The following is an 18601-nucleotide window of genomic DNA, read 5'->3' as shown; positions in this document are numbered from 1 at the left end:
AGCCGAAGTCCGAAGCATTATTAACCAAATGAACCACCCAGTCGCCCCATAGCTTTGAAATCTTATAGACCCCATTTGAATGCTGATGTTGCTTGTTATGTATATGGGGCCATAGCATGTGACTAAACTCCAAGCCTCCATTTCCTCTCTGTACCTTGAGAGGTTAGGGAAATAAAATAAAAGAATGAGTACAAAGACTTTGACATTATGCCTGGCATATAGCAGACCACCAATAATGACTACTGTGTTATAGTTAATAATATGCTTAAATCATAATAGATTGGTAACAGGAATATTGATGCTATAAATAGCAGTATAAACAACCATCAAATACAAAGCAGAAAATATACATGGCTAGTCCTTTGGTTCAAAGAACAGAATTTTGGTTAATTGTGGCACTATGGTTATTTTCGGTTTGGTTCTATATTGCCAAAGACAAGTAATTTTGCAGTTGGCCCAGAAAAAATACTCTAACCCTGGGAGACTGGAAAAATCTGAGATTTCCAAGATTAGTTGTGAAACAAATAAAGTAAGTTTCACTATTTCATAGTGGCTCAGAGAAACAGCTTCAGTCTCAAGCTACCAGGGTTCAAGTCCTAGCTATACACATTTTACTGATAGTATCATCTAGGGCAAGTTAAATAATCCAAGCTTCAAAGTTGTTGTTGTTGTTTTAAATCCCAAATGGTATAATAATAGCACTTAATTAAGAAGGCATTTGTAAAAGAGAATAAAGTCATCAGTTTAAATTGGTTATTGCAGCACCTAACTAATAGTTAAAGCTCATTGTTATTACCATTATTATTATTATTAGCCCAGCTTCTCCATTCTGTATACTTTTTCTTAATTGAGGTCTTAATATGTGGCATATTTGCCAGACACTCAGTATTCTCATTCTCTTTCCAAAATATATTTGTTGAATGAATGTATAAATGAACTGTCCCACCAGAAGCTGTTCTTTGAATTTTCACCCATCCCAGGGATGCAGAAGGTTTGAGCCATACAGTACCTACTCAACTACTAATTAGTAGATTGGCCTTCATCCAGTAACTCCATTTCTCTCCAACTTGAATTTCTCTGTCTTTGAAACCACCAGGTAAGAAAAAAGAGGAGGGGATACTGGGAACCCTGAGTGCATACGATGTGATGTGCTAAGCATTCTGCTAGGCCCCCTGCATGTAAATAACACAAGGTTTAAAAGAAATCTAGATTTACAAATCTTGCTAATGCTGACTGTTAGTTATTCAAATAAAGGCTGGGATTCTAGAAAATCTTAATGATTAAAGGATAAAGATTGTTTGGGAAGACAGCGTCAGATTATTGTCCCAAATCCATCACTAACCTCATAAACCAAATCCTAAGGCAAGTGAGGAAGTTGACTTTATGTGGGGTTGATCAGGGATCCCTGAGTGCTTTCTTTTTCCTTGTGTTATATTATCAAAAAGTCTAGGATTGGAGCTGAGTGTTAACCACAGATAAATTTCTTACACAAATCACGTGCAAAAAACTGCAGTAGAGGCAGTACAGGAAGGTCTTAGAGGCACTAGATTTCAGATCTCCCTTGGGTATATGTTTCTAATTCATAGAAACATCTAAGATTCTATTTTTTTAATACAAAAATAAATGAATGAATAAATAAGCAAGCTCAAGATGTGGAATTCATCTGTAAAACCGGTTTGGATTTGAAATATTAAGTGTGGTTTTGGAGAAGATCAGAGTTATTTCTTGATAACAGTTCAAATGGACATTTTCGGCCGGGAGCCATTAGTCAGCATCCGGGCAGCCTGGGAAATGAAAAAGGAAGAGAATAGGTCTTCTGTCAAGGGTTTTAATCCTCAAAAGTATCCACAGAAGAACACTTGGAGGAGTTTGTGATCATTAGAAAGGAGAGTCGATTAGCCATTATTCCCCCCTCCCACTCTGGCTAAAAGGAAAAACTAAAGGTAGATTAACCATCCACTGGTTTGAAAGGAAAATAGAAATATGATGTATCTCAGTACTTAGGCAGAAGTTCGTGTCTGATGGTTTTCAGATGCAAAAGTGATTTTTCTTCTTCTTGAAATTTAAACAACTCAACAGTGGACTTAAAATCCGGATGGTTCACCACCAGCAGGTACACGGTATTATCTGGGAAGAGATGAAAAACAAAACTCGAAACGTTAACTGAGCTCTCAGCTGTCAGCTCTGTCTCCAGAAAGCAATTTCAACCCACCCCCAAATAGTACTTAGGGTGTCAGGCAGATGGAATATTTTCATCTCCTTGTAGAGAGAAGCACTTGTGATTGCTCCAAAGAAAAATGGCTAAAGGAAGAAGTAGTGACAGTCTCTAAAAACCTCTAAACTCCAAGGGATGGGTGGGGGTGGGGGAGGAATCCTTGCCTTAAGAATGAGCAGATCTTGACACTAAAACTCCAAAGAGCTTGTTAAGCTTTCTATTGCAAATGGTCTCAGCAAGATGCAGAGCTGAGATAAAAGAGATAAAAGATGTGGAGAATACCAATATGCTCAGGTACGATTTGCAGTGTAAAATGATCAATTCCATAAAAAGAACACCTGAGAGATGCTATCAAAGGGAAACAGCTTCCGTGAGTCAGTATGGCTTTAAGACATAAAAGAGGCCAATCTAAGTGGTCAAGAAGGTGTGATTAGTGTTGGCGAGCGAAGTTAGATTATTACAGTCTTTGCCTTTAGAAGCGGCAAGTCTTTGGAAACCTTTGATGTAACCAAATTGGTGTTTAAGGAAAACAATACAAAGTTTAGTGGGTTGGACTGAAGAGATTTAAACAGAGAAGTCAACTAGAAGGCTCCTTATAGTTTGTCCGTTCAACAAACAAGTGTTTATTTTAACTGGTGCTAAGTGCTACAAAGGGAAAACTAAAACCAGACAACCGAATGAAGGGTAATGAGATGTTTTCTTCCTGAGAGTCAGGGAAGTTCAGAAGAAGTGATGTTAAAGCAGAAAACAAAATGATAATAGGAGACCAAACCATGTGAGTATGTAAAGAAAGAGCATTTCCAGGCGAGGGAAGAGAGTGTGCAAAAAGCCTGAGGCAGGAGCTTCCTTGGCACATTCACTGAATAGTAAGGTTCTGGATGGAGTAGAGTGAGGGAAAGAAAGAGTGGGAAGCCTGCAGCCATAGATGTAGCTAGCCAAGGCCAATCTTAAGGTAAGCACGCAGGGCTTAGTCACTGGGGCCTTGGAGCCAAGGAGTAGCTTGACCTGAAGTTACAGTAGTAATCCAGGTGTGTGGGGAGACGGCACCGGGCCAGAAGGGTGGCACAGACAAGAAATGGCAAGAAAGGATAGGAGGACATTTGACAGGAAGCATCGAAAGTCCCTGATGATGGCTGAGGAGTGGGGGAGTCAGAAATCAAATGTAAGTGAGGACTGAAACACAGATTCATGTTGTGTGCGGAAGATTCCACCTCTAGGAATTTTTCCTAAGGAAATATTCACAGAAGATATATATACAAGAATGTTTATTTTGGCATTGTTTGCAATGAGCATAAAGGCAGGAACAGACTGAATATCCATCAACAGAAGAACAATATTACAGCACTCCCATGCAACTGAATCCTAAACAGCCATTGCAAAGGAGCTCTAAATGCACTGTCATAGAAATCAGAGAAGGGAGTCCATAACGTAATGATAAATGCAAAAGCACTTTATAGAAGGGTTTGTGTAATATTACTCCCTTCTATTTTTAAAAGTGTACACATACCCAACAGTGGATTTCTTTGCAGTTAAAAATGTTTTAAAAATAAAATATGATGTTGATAAATGGGTGGGGAGATCACTGAAAGGGGACTATACATGTATATATAAAAGAAGAGACTTCATATGGGGTATATAGGTAAAGAAAAAAAGATAAAAGGATGAAAAATCAGTTTTCAACATTTTGAGTTTAAAGCAGCTATAGGAGAGGAACCCAAATAGAATAATCTAGTAAGCTACAGAAATGGAACTGAAAAGCCGACTAAAAAAAGAAAAGAAAAAAGAAAAAAAAATACCCCATTAACAGTATTCTCTTGGAAAACAGGGACAGTTAAGGGGTGTGACTTGGCTGAACTTTCTGAAATAGAGCAAATAAAAGGAAGCAAAAGATCAGTCTTTTGGGGAATGTTCAGAGACTTTGAAATAAATGATGAAGCAATGAACAGGGAAAAGACTGTAGTAGGGTTAGAACTAAGATAGATAAGTATATTGGAATATCAGGGAGGAGCAATTTACTTGAAGGAGAAAGTGGTCAACAGCATAAAATGAGGTGGAGGAAGGAAGGAGGGAGGGAGGGAAGGAAGGTAGGAAGGGAGGGAGGAAGGGAGGGAGAATTGGGAGAAAGAAAGTTTGTTAATAAGGACATTGCTGGTGACTTTAGGGCAGCAGTTTTAGTCACTCACAGTGGAGAAAGTCTGAAAGAAAGATGGAAGGAGGGACTGTCTGCAGAGGAGATGGAGGCCATGAGTACAGACGTGGCTCTCCACTCCAGCTTTATATTTTATCACCTGGAGAACTTTTAACAAGTACTGCCACCCAGGCCTTCTTCAAACCGACTACTGAATCAGAATTATTGGGGCTGGGATCTGATCATTAGGCTTTTTATTTTTTAATTTTTTTAACACTTATTTATTATTGAGAGACAGAGAGAGACAGAGCATGAGCAGGGGAGGGTCAGAGAGAGGGGGAGACACAGAATCCGAAGCAGGCTCCAGGCTCCGAGCCGTCAGCACAGGGCCCAATGTGGAGCTCGAACTCACGAACCGCAAGATCATGACCTGAGCCGAAGTCAGATGCCCAACCAACTGGGCCACCCAGACGCCCTTTCCCTAGGCTTTTTAAAACTCCCTGCTGTTGGAACTACTAAACAAGTTCAGTGAACTTGCAGGATACAACTTCAATACACAGAAATCTGTTGCGTTTCTATATGCTGAGTAGAACTATCAGAAAGAGAAATAAAACAATCCCATCTCCAACTGCATCAAAAAGAATAAAATACTTCAGAATAAATTTAAACAAGGAGGTGAAAGACCTATATATTGAACACTGTAAAACATTAATGAAAAAAATTGAAGACACAAATAAAAAGGTACAGCATGCTCTTGGATTGGAAGAATCAATATTGTTAAAATGTCCCTAAAGTAATCTACAGATTCAATATAATCCATATCAAAATTCCAATGGCATTTCTTGTAGAAATAGAAATAGTCTTGGAATCTGTATGAAACCACACACACACACACACACACACACACCAAAATGCAAATAGCCAAAGCAATCTTGAAAAGAAGAGCAAGGTGTCATGCTCCTTGATTTCAAACTATATTATGAAGCTATAAAAATTAAAACAATGTGGTACTGGCATAAAAATAGACACATAGATCAGTGAACAGAATAGAGAGCCCAGAAATAAACCTATATATGGTTTGTGGTCAATTAATTTATGACAAAGGAACCAAGAATATAGAATACACCATGGGGAAAAGATGGGCTCGTCAATAAATCGTGTTGGGAAAACTGGACAGCTACGTGCAAAAGAATGAAATTCAACCACTCTTATACTATCCACAAAAGTTAACTACAAATGGATTAAAGACTTGAGTAGAAGACTTGAAACCATAAACCTCCTAGAAGAAAACTTGGGCAGTAAGTTCTTTGACACAGATCTTGGTGATGATTCTTTTAAACCTGACACCAAAAGCAAAAGCAACAAAAGCAAAAATAAACAAGTGGAGCTACAACAAGCTAAAAAGCTTCTCCACAGCAAGGGAAACCACCAACAAAATGAAAAGGCAACCTACCGAATGGAAAGGAATATTTGCCAACCACATATCTGATAAGGGGCGAATATCCAAAACATATAAAGAACCCATATAACTCAATAGCAAAAACAAGCAAGTAAATAATCTGATTTTAAAACAGGCAGAAGATCCAAAAAGATATTTTTTCAGAGAAGACATACAGAGGGCCAAGAAAATGTCCTGGTCCAAGAAAAGGTGATCAACATCATTACTCATCAGGGAAATGCAAATCAAAATCACAATGAGATACCATCTCACACCTGTTAGAATGGCTATTATCAAAAAGACAAAAACAAAACAAAACAAAACAAAAAACAAGTGTTGGTGAGGATATAGAGAAAAAGGAAATCCTTGTGCATTGTTGTTGGGAACTGAAACTCGTGCAGCCACTATGAAAAACAGTTTCCTCGAAACTTTGGAGTTTCCTCGAAAAATTCAAAATAGAGCTGCCATATGATCCAGGAATTTCCTTTAAAGTGTTTATCTAAAAAAAACTAAAACACTAACTTGAAAAGATATATGTTCCTCCATGTTCATTGCAGCATTATTTACAATAGTCAAGACATGGAAACAACCTAGGTGTCCACTGATGGATGAACACACACACACACACACACACACACACACACAGAGGAATATTATCCAGCCATAAAAAAGAACAAAATCCTGTCATTGGTGACAACATGGATGGACCTCAAGGGTATTATGCTAAGCAAACTAAGTGAGAGAAAAACAAAAGCATGTGATAGCTCTTATATGTAGAATTAAGAATTAAAACAAGGGGCACCTGGGTGGCTCGGTCGGTTAAGCGTCCAACTTTGGCTCAGGTCATGATCTCACGGTCCGTGAGTTCGAGCCCCGCGTCGGGCTCTGTGCTGACAACTCAGAGCCTGGAGCCTGTTTCAGATTCTGTGTCTCCCTCTCTCTCTGCCCCTCCCCTGTTCATGCTCTGTCTCTCTCTGTCTCAAAAATAAATAAAACATTAAAAAAAAAAATTAAAAAAACAAAAAACTAAAACAAAAAACAAAGCTCATAGATTGGTTGCCAGAGGTGGGGAGTGGAGAGTGGAAGAAACAAGGGTCAAAAGGTTAAAAGAAAAAAAATTCAGTTGATATAAAATCCCCCAGGGGTTTCTGTGTGCATCTGGGTTTGAGAATTAATGTAGAGACAAAGAAAATGGTTGCAAACAGAAAGGAAGAAATGGGGACGGTGGGTGGCTCAGTCGGTTAAGCAGCCGACTCTTGATTTGGGCTCAAGTGATGATCCGAGAGTTGTGGTTATGATTGCGGGGTCATGGGATCGAGCCCCTCATCACACTCCATACTGGGCATGGAGCCTGCCTAAGATTCTGTCTCTCTCTTCTTCTATTGCTCTTGTTCTCTCTCTCTCTTAAAATAAAAAAGAAGGGAAGGAAGGAAGGAAGGAAGGAAGGAAGGAAGGAAGGAAGGAAGGAAGGGAAAATGAGAGGAAGGCATAAGGGATGGGGGCAATATGTTGATAGTTTTGAAATGTGGAAAACTAGTTTGAAGACAAAACAGAGAAACCAGTGGACAGAAAGGCACTGAATGTGACAGGGCTGAGAGAAAAGTGACCATGGTGACTCTGTCAGTTGATCTTTGTCAGTACTGATGCCTTCAGTTAGAAAAATCTATCCCTGTAAATTTCTGGATCTGTAAAATTGTTTAAAATGGAGAACCCATAATGATTAGGGCTACATATTATTGCTATTGTAATTATAGGGATAATGTGAATGTTGGTATTTTTAAAAATAAGTGCTTTACAGATCTGTAGTATGTTAGCATTCTCAAGCATTAAAGTGGTTATATTATTATATTTAATTAACAGAGTGGGCAAGTTTAACAGAATAGTAACATTAACCATGACTACACTTCACTGGAATGGAAGGAAATATTCACTTTAACATTTTTTTTAATTTGGTTTTGTTTTTAACAAACATTAAATATTTTTACCTTCATCTGTGAACGTGCTAATCCCATGAGGGTTAAATGAGGAATGATCGAATTTGCTCCCAGTGATCTTCAGTTCTAACACTGTTGGATCTTCTTCATTTAGGTCCATCAGAAGTATTTTGCCAGGTTTATCAGGTTCAAAGCTCTTTATTTCAGGATACTTTAATCCCTTATAAAACATTAAGCAGACAAAAAGGGGCATGTTACAAATACCTCAAAAGCTGATAGAGGTGGTAGATGGCACATGGGTTCATACTATCTGCTTCAGGCAGTAGGGCTGCACGGGAAGCCTCTTGGTTGGCTTGTGCAATAGGACCATGAAGGGTTCTGGAAGTCTGGAAGCCATATGTTCCACCAGGCCACCCCACACAACACACAGTCACAAACCATCCCTTCAGCAGCAGGAGCAGCAGAGCAAAGCCCTATGTGTCTCATACCACAGCTCCCAAATCATGACAACGATCAAAAATGGAAAAGTAGACCAAATGGGCAATTGCTAATGAGCTTCAACCATATAAAGCAAGGAATATAGAGAGAACATTGGTTATGGTTTGTAAAATGTCTCCTGGCAGGTTCCTTGGAAGCATCTCAGGGACAGAGATTTAGGGGAAGTCAACAATTCCTTTCTTAGTCTTCAAGTAGAACAACACAGCTATGTTTTTGTTTTTGATGTTGGAATCCCATATAAGATTTTGCTTGGAATATGTATTCTGTTGCTTAAAAAAGGAATTTGGAAGACACTGCTGTAGAAGATGACTAGTTTTGCATCTTCAAAGGAGGAAATTGAACTAAATAAATTACAACAGGTAGCCAAGAGTGTTGGCTTCTTTTGTTTTAAGCTATGTCACGACCACAGTGATTTGTATGCAGAAGTTCAACAAACATGATGGCTTCACTCTTCAAAGTGTGGAAATTGTGGAATGACCTATCAACAATTTTATATTAAAGGGCTTATTCTGGAAAGTGTAAAAAAAAAAGGTAAAATCTAACCAACATGTGAGTGTTTATATTTATATGCATATATATACATATAGATGCATATATATGTATACACACATACACCCAATTCAGTAAATATTTGAGTATACCACTTAAGGACTTCAAGGAATAGGCCATTGATGGAAAGCCATTCTTGAACTCACTGGACTTACAAATCTTCACTAAATGGAAGACAAAGTAATATTAGAGTTCAGCGTACACATAGGAATACAAATATGCATAGAAGACACATAATCATAATTTTAACAACAGTGTAAATGCATATACTGTTTGTTTTTTGAACCATATAACTGCTTATTTTATTTGAAGGTGGTCATTGATATATAACAGGCTTAAATGAAAGACTTATGCTGCTTGTTCTAGAAAATGGTGTAGAGCATTGTAAAAGAGAGAAAACACTTACGGAGCTAATGAAAGCTAGTCCACTAGGAAGTATCTCCAAGTCTTCAGAGCCAGATTCTGCCAGAAAAGAGACTAGTCAGTACAGGTTGTTGCAGGCTATTGCAGGGAGCTACTGATCCTTTTCTTTATCACTCCTAACTGGAAAAAGAGGCTATTTAGCTCTTATTTGATAGATCCAGAATAATTAACTCTTTCATTTATTCAAACTGACTAATATGATTCTATAAAAATGAGAAAACATTAATATAACTAAGTGCAATTAAAATTTACACTTAATATATTTACTTATTTATTTTTTATTTTTTTGATGTTTTGATGTTATACTTAGTGACAATACTTTATTGTCAAATAGGTTTCTATATGCATTTTTATTTTTTAAGTTTATTTAGTTATTTTGAGAGAGAGAGAGAAAGAGAAAGAGCACATGAGCAGGGGAGGGGCAGAGAGAGAAGGAAAGAGAGAGAATCTGCACCACCAGGGCTGAGACTGACATGGAGCTTGAACTCACTAACCATGAGATCATGACCTGAGCCGAAATCTAGAGTCAGACACTTAACTGACTAAGCCACCCAGGCTCCCTGTATTGACACTTTTAGTAGATATGTTTGTTTTATAAACATCCAATAATATCGAATATTGATATCATATCTATTTTCTAGGAAAAATTGCACTGAAAGATATCTGGCCAACCTTATTGATGCTGACTAAGTCTTATGGTCTAGACTGTCCAACCTTAGTCAACTGAGAAAGATAACTCTAAACAAAACAAAACATAACAAAAACATGGATCTCAAACAAGCTGTCCTCAAATAACAAAGATGGTTGAAACCATCTGGGGACTTGAGTCCTGTGACACTCCCTGTTGGTTGCCTACCAGCTGCTATTTCCTTATCCTTTTATTTTTGCTGAGAGAGCCTGCTTTCCACAATGGAAGCCAGATAATTACTTTCCCAGCTTCCTTTGCAGCTAGGGCAGCAGCCTGTGGTCTACCTCTGACTAATGAGATCAAAGGGGAAATCTGTTGAGAACTTCTGGGAAAAATATTCCTCCCCGATACTAAAAGAGGTGAAGCCTTGTGGTAACTGCCAAGGTGTACAAAGACCTTTTAAAATTTGCCCCCTTACTCACTGCTTTTTCTCCATGCTCTGTCCCTCCTCTGTAATCTCCTCAGGTTGTATTACCATTAAATCATTGTTCTGACTATTGTTTTTGCTAAACTGACAAAACAAAAACAAACTATCAAAAACTGTCAATACCTTGGCAATGTGTTGGTGAAATCAAAAGTCAAGTATGTTGGTATTTATAATTAACTACTGACCTAACCATTCTCTTTGGGTTCATAGTTCTCTTTTGGAACAAAATTAAACAGGTGCATTAATCAAATAAATAGCAAGGTGATATTGCAAGTTCAAATGAGATACTCCCTCCGCTCTCATACTTACCTATTCCTTTAACTAAATTACAGTTAGGAAGTTCTACTGGCTTTACTTCTCCGAAAGCATTAAGTCGTGCTCTGGGGGAGAAAAAAGGAACAAAACACACATAAAACTATTCAGAAATGATAATTAAGTTGCACAAGTAAGCTGCCTGTAAAGTTCCCCTTAACTGGACTTTGTCTGGATTTCAATCCCAGGGTTAGTGGTCCCTGAAGTCTGAGCAATTCTACCAGTCAAGGCCAGAGCAAGGCTGGTGGGGCCTCTGGGTACATTCAGTGTTTATTTAACAGAGGTGGATAGATCCACAAAAGAAATACACAGTGTCCTCTCCACAGCTCTGTGCACTTTGGCAGGAATAGGGACCATTTCATCTGCTGTGTAAGGAGTCCTATGTGGAAATTTGGGTTAAATAGCAACATGGTTCCAATTTACTCCATTGATGTTTTAGGGCTGCTGACAGATGGGCCTCCTACCCATCTGCCCAGTCTGGCTCCAAAGCCTGGACTGGGCATCTGCTCTCGGGTGTGTCACTTGAAAAACACAGGTGTGCTTAAAGGATTTATAACTTTAGAAAATCATACCCAAGGCCAGAATATAAAAAGACTCACACACACACAAACACACACACACACACACACACACGCACATGCACACACAAAAGCAACTTATTAAATCTGAGTGCATAAACATCATGGGGAATATTTGAGTGGAGGACATAGGAAAAAAGGACAGATGTGAGAAGGAAGTACCAGCAGGCTGCCTAAGCAGAGCAAAACTATTGATGGGGCATTTAAAAGAACTGGACCACAACATCAGCACAACCAAGGGATTTAAACAACCAACATTTTTTTTTTGAGAACTAATGATACAATACAGTCTTAGTGAGTAGCAACAATTATCCAAGGACCCCCAGAAATCTTATTTGGCTAGAGATAGGCTGAGAAATTCTTCATAATTTAGTGTCACAGAGGAAGAGGGTGGGCTAAAGGACATTCTAGATAAAATTCTCAATTTGGTATAAAATGATAGGAATTGGGGGGGGGGGGGCGTTTGACCTTTCATCCTTTCATTCAGAAAAAAGCATGACATGTTCTTACCACAACGGCACTGGCTACCAATTCCACCTTTGGAAAGGGTCTGACCTAACAGCTTTGTTAAAGCGCCACAGTCTATCCCGAACCACCTCCAGAGTGGAGAGACACCAGGCAGGGTGCTAGAGCTCCAGGGATGGAAGACTAGATGGGGAAGGCCTGGCCTGCAAGCAAAGGGTGGTTCCCTGAATGATGGACTTGAACTTACAAAGTGGACTTTCAAAGGAAAGTTGGGATCTGCCCCCACGACTTAAGAAACTAAAAGGTATTTTAAAAATGGGAACCTGGGGCGCCTGGGTGGCGCAGTCGGTTAAGCGTCCGACTTCAGCCAGGTCACGATCTCACGGTCTGTGAGTTCGAGCCCCGCGTCAGGCTCTGGGCTGATGGCTCAGAGCCTGGAGCCTGTTTCCGATTCTGTGTCTCCCTCTCTCTCTGTCCCTCCCCCGTTCATGCTCTGTCTCTCTCTGTCCCAAAAAATAAAATAAACGTTGAAAAAAAAAAATTAAAAAAAAAAAAAAAAATGGGAACCTGACATTATAATCATGAAAGTTCACAATAAAGAAATAAAAGGGGAAATGATGATGCATCAGGAAAAGCATTTTGCATGGCACACACACACACACACACACACACACACACACACGTGTGTATGCACATATTCCCCATACCCCTAAAACAAACAAAAAAAATACTCACCCTAACATACGTAATACATTCTTAACTTTTCTATTCAAGTCTATTTCATTCATTTTAAAATGCTGGCCATAATCTACTAAAACTGCTATTGTGAACCACCATTTTGAAAAACAGTGGTCAAGAGAAAGCTCCATGAGTATCTGTAAAGTGCTCCAAGGGATTCAAAGGACAGACACAAAAGATGTTAAAGGTGCAGATCCTATACAAAACACCACTAAAAAGTGACACAGAAGAAGAGACTCAATGCTGAGTGGGCCAAGACCTGTGAAAAATACCAAGGGTAGCCAAATTAGCTTTTCCTAGCATCAAAACCACACAGGAAGAATAGGTGCACTGCTTGGCTCACAAGGCTCATCAAGCCTGATGGGATCCTAGAAGGCAAAGGAGAGCAGAACAGATCAGCCCCATCCTAATTCAGGCTTTTCTCTAATGGAAGACAACCTCTAACCTGAAAAAGGTAGAGTGATCAAGGAGGCATGACGACAGCACTCAGTTGCTTTCAGTTCAAATTTGTGGCTAAAAAGCAAATCATAGCTCAGCAGAATAATCACTGCCGCTGCAGCTCAAGTACTGTATGCATGCCTTCATTTAACCTTCAAACACCTCTCTGCAGTACTATTATTTTCCTGATTTTACAGATGACTAAGACTAAATGGCTTTCCAAATCCACAAGGTTAGGAAGCGGCTGAATTGGGATTGGAACTCAGGTATGAACGCAAAGCTCACATCCAGTCCTCCTGCTCAAGGAAAATGTACAGGTAACACTACTTACAAACCGGAGGAAGCGCCAGAAGACAATCCTCCCGGTGTTACTATAATCCAGCTCATATGTTTTTACCTTAGTCTCAATTATCAGGAAATATCTGGTCAAGAGCTTGATTAAGTCCAAATGTTCTGGGTCCAAGGGATAAAATTCGATGTCTGAGATGTGTCCCTGATTCCTAAGGCCTCTGAAGTCTGACCAGCAATCACACAATCCCTGCTATGAATTGTTCTTTGCAAAGATGTGCTTGCTTCTTACAAAAGAAAGCGAGGCTCTTTAGTTTATGTATTAAGAAATCCACTCTGGAACTTTCCTTGGGGCCGTATGCAGCCCCATCAGTCTACTTTCTGCCACTGTACACTCCTCATTCATCCAATATTCTCTTTTGGGACCTACTGTGTGCCAAGACCTGTGCTAAGGGCTCTTACACATACTTCCTCAATTGATGTCCTTGTTACCTTTTCCAAAAAATGTTTTTTAAAATTTTTTAATGTTTATTTATTTTTGAGAGAGAGACAGAGACAGAGCGCAAGTGGGGGAGGGGCAGAGAGAGAGGGAAACACCGGATCCCAAGCAGACTCCAGACTTTGAGCTGTCAGCACAGAGCTGAATGAGGGGCTGGAACCCATGGCCCGTGAGGTCATGACCTGAGCTGAAGTCGGATGCTTAATGACTGAGCCACCCAAGTGTTCCTCTCCTTGTTACTTTTGAGACAATGATTAATTTTCACCTGATTGATGGGTAAGAAACCCGAGGCACAGAGAAACAAAGTACGTTGCTTCTTGTTGCTTTTTTAAAGGCATAGAGCTGGGATTGGAAATGAGGTGTCATGATACTAGGGGCCCTTTTTTCTATATTGCTCTCACACCACTTTTCATTTGTTCAAGCTTCTCCCTCCATCTAGAACACCCATGCCTCCTAATCCAGGGGGAAGACTCCTACTCATGACTTTCTGTAGCTCCTCTTGGTCTATTGTGATAGGAATAACTCCTTTATCCTCACAAACCTCCCCATATACAGCTATCAGGTCTCTTACCCAAGTGTTTTGCAGTTACCAGTTTTTGGTCTTGTTGCTCACAGTAAACTCTGAAATCTGTGAGTGAATAGCACCGCATCCTGCTCGTCCCTGTGACCCAGCAGGAACCCAGCGCCAGCAGAGAGAAGGAACCCCGTAGATGTCTGCTAAATTGTTTTCTGGAATTACTAGGCTGGTGCATCTGATGGAGAAGATGGTGTTGGTTGCATTGATAGGGAAGACTGGAGAGCTATTTGTTTGTCCTTAGCTTAGGGTCACATGAGGAATTATTATACTATATATTCAAACAGCGCTCATTAGGTGGATCATTCATAGGTGGATTTTTGAAAAAGCATATGGCAATAATAAAAGCTAACATTTACAGAGTACCTTTCATGTGCCAGATTTTGTACTTATCCTACCGTGATATGTATTATTATCCCATAATTTTTTCAGGTGGAGAGACAGGTTCAGCATGGTAGAGTGACTTGGAAGTTGAAGAAATGGCATCCAGCCCAGGTCTGCTGGAAGCCACCCCTACCCTCTTCCCCCTGTAGTGTGGAGTGTGGAGAGGTTATGAGGTGGCAGAAAGGCAAACACTAGCTTTTAACGAGGGGAAACAGCGGTGTCACGCGTTGCAATCAGCAACTTCGGAGTGGGGAAGTTGCTATAGATGCCAGCTGTAACATTCCACAACCCACAGGGCGCTGTTTATATCATAGTCCAAGGCATTCCCTGGACTTGCCCATGCACACCCCACAAGGTCACAACAGCTGACTTCACAGATGGACAGGGGAGACTGCTGGTCCAGAGGAGCCTTCTCAGTTCCTTCCTCTGTGCTGTCATCACCTCAAAAGCGTCAGGGAACCCCCTCAAGACACTTTTTGTGTCCTTCTGCAAGTTCCCTCCAGCCCTAGGCCAATACAGTGTCCTGGGAACCTGCCCCACTCCTGTATACCCGATCTCTGAAGAAAAGACGATGTAGCCACTGTGGGGGTTGGCTTGCTCCTGATGCAGGCCTCGGGGCACGATCTCTTCCCTTCTCTTCCTTGGGCAGATTCACAATCTTCTCTGGGACTCAAAGGCTTTATTTCTAAAAGTGTAACAAAGGTAATTTACTGATCCTCCAGAATCTCTTGATCTGGTTCTGGCATGGGTGCTGCAGGATTTGCAGGTCCTTTAAAGAAGTGCATACAAATCTCCCAGGGGACCTATTATATAATGCCAATGAGGATTCAGTAGTGTGGGGTGGGGTCTAGAATTCTGCAACTAGAGGCAGCTCCCAGATGATTCTCCTGCGCGCATCTGGTCCGCAGCCCGTTTGAGGAAAGAGGCTTCAGGGCCTTTGGAATAGTGCATGCAATTTCCCTTCCCTCTCCTGCCTGGGCTGTTCCCATTCTCCATCTCCATAACCCCCACCCTCTTCGCCCCACATTGCTCCTGTCCCTGAGGTTCTTCCAGACCCCCTTTCCATTCTAAAACCAGACGTCCAGCTCCCTCACACTTTCCTCTTCCCTTCTCAGGGGTCTGATTACAGACAGAAGTTTAAAGATTAACGCTCCCTCCCCCATCACTGAATCCAGGTGCTGAAAATAAAGCAGGAAGTTCTTAATTCCAAACCAGACCCCATATCTTCCCACTGTGGCAGCCCCACAGCAGAGTGTCTCCTGCAGACGCATTATCCATGACAGGAAACCACAGGTAACGCCAACAAAGGGACTTGCAGGGACTGATGTTATGTCGGGCTATCATCCATTATACTTTGTACTTTGGTCCTTTCGGAAAAATCAGAATCAGGCTAGAGGCCCAGAAACTAAGGCCAAGGTCCCCTTGCTGCCCAAGGATAGGTCCCAACTTTTTCGGGTTGAAATTTGTCTTGGTGCAAATCACTGCTATAGGATAGTCCTTTTCACACTACATCCCAGGGAGCTCTAGAGGATGCTGATAGATGGTACCCAAAAAGGGGAATGGAGGTGTGGGCAAATAAGTCTGTGAAATGATGGCTTGTGTTGTTGTTGCTTATTTTAGCTGAAGAATTTTTCAAAGCTTGCCGTATGCCAGAATGCATTGCCAATCTGTAGGAAAGGCTGTAGTAGAAAACACTTCCCAAATGTATGTGTCCAAGGAACATATTTTTTTCGTGGAACAAATCTTGTGGCTCATGTTCCAAGGAACAAACTTGGGGAAGTATTAATGGTGAATCACATAGGCTAAGACCACATGTTGAGAGAGAAACGTTTTATGACTGGGGTAGGGAAGCTATGCTTTTACACAAAAACATATACAAAATGCCTACAGTCTTCATTCTCAGAGTAAAATTAAGGAAGGTAAACCAGAAAGATAGACCCTCACTCCCTCCTTGCAGACCTGTAATCCTTTGGGAGACATCTTGGTGGGGGGCCTCTGCAAGAATGGGGGCAGAAGAAACCCAGATACAGATTCAGAATTGAAAGGATAAAGCCTAGAAGGGGGCTTAGATCTTTGTATCTCATTTATTTTCATCCCAGGATAATACCATGATCTACACATATGCTGGGGGATGTGCGTGTGTGTGTGTGTGTGTGTGTGTGTGTGTGTGTGTGTTTGTGTGTGTGTGTGTATATATATATATATACAGAAAGAGAGAGAGAGATTTTCCTTTAGCACCAAAGAGTACTATGATTAATGAAAATCCACAAACTGTAATTTTTACATGATTTTAAAACCCACATCACTAACTCTCCATTACCCTTCTCTGATAGTTTGTGATTATAAAAATAATTAACAATTAGAAGAAAAAAACCCAATAGTTTGCAAAAAGTTGTTCTGAAAGAAAGCTTAGGGTCATATAAGTTTTTTAAAGGTCCAAAATGTTCAATTTGATTTTTAGTAATGTTTTACTTCAAAGTAAATAAGAAGATGTTGACTAAACCTTAGGAACTAGGATGATCTCTAGACTTCGAACCCCTGTAAAGTTACCATCAAACTACTGAAACGTTCTTAAAAACTTTCCTCCCTTTTACAGTACCTTAGGGTTTATAAATACTTTAAGGGAAGCAGAGCACTAACATTTATTGAATAGTTACTGTGTCCCAGACACCGTGTTAGCTGCTTCATGTATGAGTGTGGATTATTGGCTCAGGCTTATTCAAGCAGACAATGTTAGAGCTGTGAAGTGATTTGCCCAAGATCTCATAATGGAAGGGACAGAGCAAGAACCCAGGACATCAAATGTGGGTTGAGCCAGGGTTCTTTCCTTCCCACACCCCTCACCCCTGCCCAACTGGAGCGGATGGGGTGTGGGGAGTAGACCCTCATAGGGTGCGTTTGCTCATACCTGATCTGCTCCACATGCATTCTGTGTCTCTGTGTGGCCTCAAGGTGACAATCTGCAAGCTGGGAAGATTTACACTGTGGCTGGGGTTTACGCCATGGCTCTTCCCTAACCTACACAATATCGGGGTGGGGGGGGATCCTTAGTCTATCCTGAAGAGAGATTGAGAAGTGACTCTGTTGCCAAGGCACACAGATCTTCATGAAAAATCAATCTGTGTATGCCAACAACTTGGCCATCACACCAGTGACAATTTTTCTCCTTACCCCATGTCTCAGGCCATGAACAAGGACATGTTTTCAAGTGGCACACGAAAGTTAGACAAACATTTATGAAAACCCTGCAGGATGTGCATCTAAAGCTTCCCTCGGGCTTTCAGTTAAAAGACTACACCCTACTTTCAGGGGCGCTCCTGCGGTTGTCGAGGCGGGGGAGGACCAGGGCTGCAGCCCTCACCACAGCCCAACTTACTGATAAGAAGCCCGGTGATCCCTGAAGAGTGCCAGTCCCAGCCCCAGGAGAGTGAGCAACATCAGCTTTGCCATGGCTTGGATAGGAATGGATGGCTGGACTGATAAACCCGCCGGCCAGGAGACTGGCTTGCCTGTGACCTGAGCCTCGCGGGGACAGTCTCTGGGTCCGACCTTCCCTCCAGGCTCCTCCCCTCCCCTCCCCGCTGCACTGCAGAGGCAGGAGCTGCTTGCTCCCTGAGACTTGAGAGGGGAGACAGAGAACAGCTGCCTATGCCCTGCAAGAAGGGGACAGCCTGTTGATCGGTGGAAATGGAGAGCTGTGGGAAAAGAGAGCCAGGCTTTTATGAGCGTTCACTTTGTGCCAACAAGGTCCTAATCCCTTTGCCTCAGAGGGGTTCAGTAATGTGATCACAGTGACTCAGCCAGAAATGGCACACACATGGAAGGAAGGAAGGAAGGAAGGAAGGAAGGAAGGAAGGAAGGAAGGAAGGGCTGTGATTAGAAGCCCTACGATCTAACTTTACTCTCACCAGGCTACCGCTATGTGTCATCTTCAAACATCTGGATTTCTAGCATCTCAATCTCCAAGCACCACTCCTGACCTTACAGCTCAGCAAGTACATCACTGCATTGTTCATTTATTCTGG

General features: G+C 41.1%; 1 protein-coding gene across 2 annotated transcripts in view; it reads right to left on the bottom strand.

The window, feature by feature from the left end:
- PON1 (paraoxonase 1) overlaps positions 1-18113 on the bottom strand; it is a 35268-nt gene extending 17155 nt beyond the window's left edge. The window contains exons 1-5 of one of the 2 annotated variants that reach the window (XM_058725047.1): positions 17953-18113; positions 10610-10680; positions 9169-9224; positions 7767-7935; positions 2001-2127 (exon numbers count right to left, since the gene is read on the bottom strand). In XM_058725047.1, coding sequence (XP_058581030.1) covers positions 2001-2127; positions 7767-7935; positions 9169-9224; positions 10610-10680; positions 17953-18026 — 497 coding nt within the window. In that variant the 5' untranslated portion in view covers positions 18027-18113. The remainder of the gene's footprint in view (positions 1-2000; positions 2128-7766; positions 7936-9168; positions 9225-10609; positions 10681-17952) is intronic. The other variant, XM_058725046.1, reaches the window with a different exon arrangement.
- Between the last annotated feature and the right edge of the window lie 488 nt (positions 18114-18601).

Source organism: Neofelis nebulosa, chromosome 4 (genome assembly GCF_028018385.1).
Source record: "Neofelis nebulosa isolate mNeoNeb1 chromosome 4, mNeoNeb1.pri, whole genome shotgun sequence".
Taxonomy (NCBI): Eukaryota; Metazoa; Chordata; class Mammalia; order Carnivora; family Felidae; genus Neofelis; species Neofelis nebulosa.
This window is presented reverse-complemented; position numbering and strand designations above follow the sequence as displayed.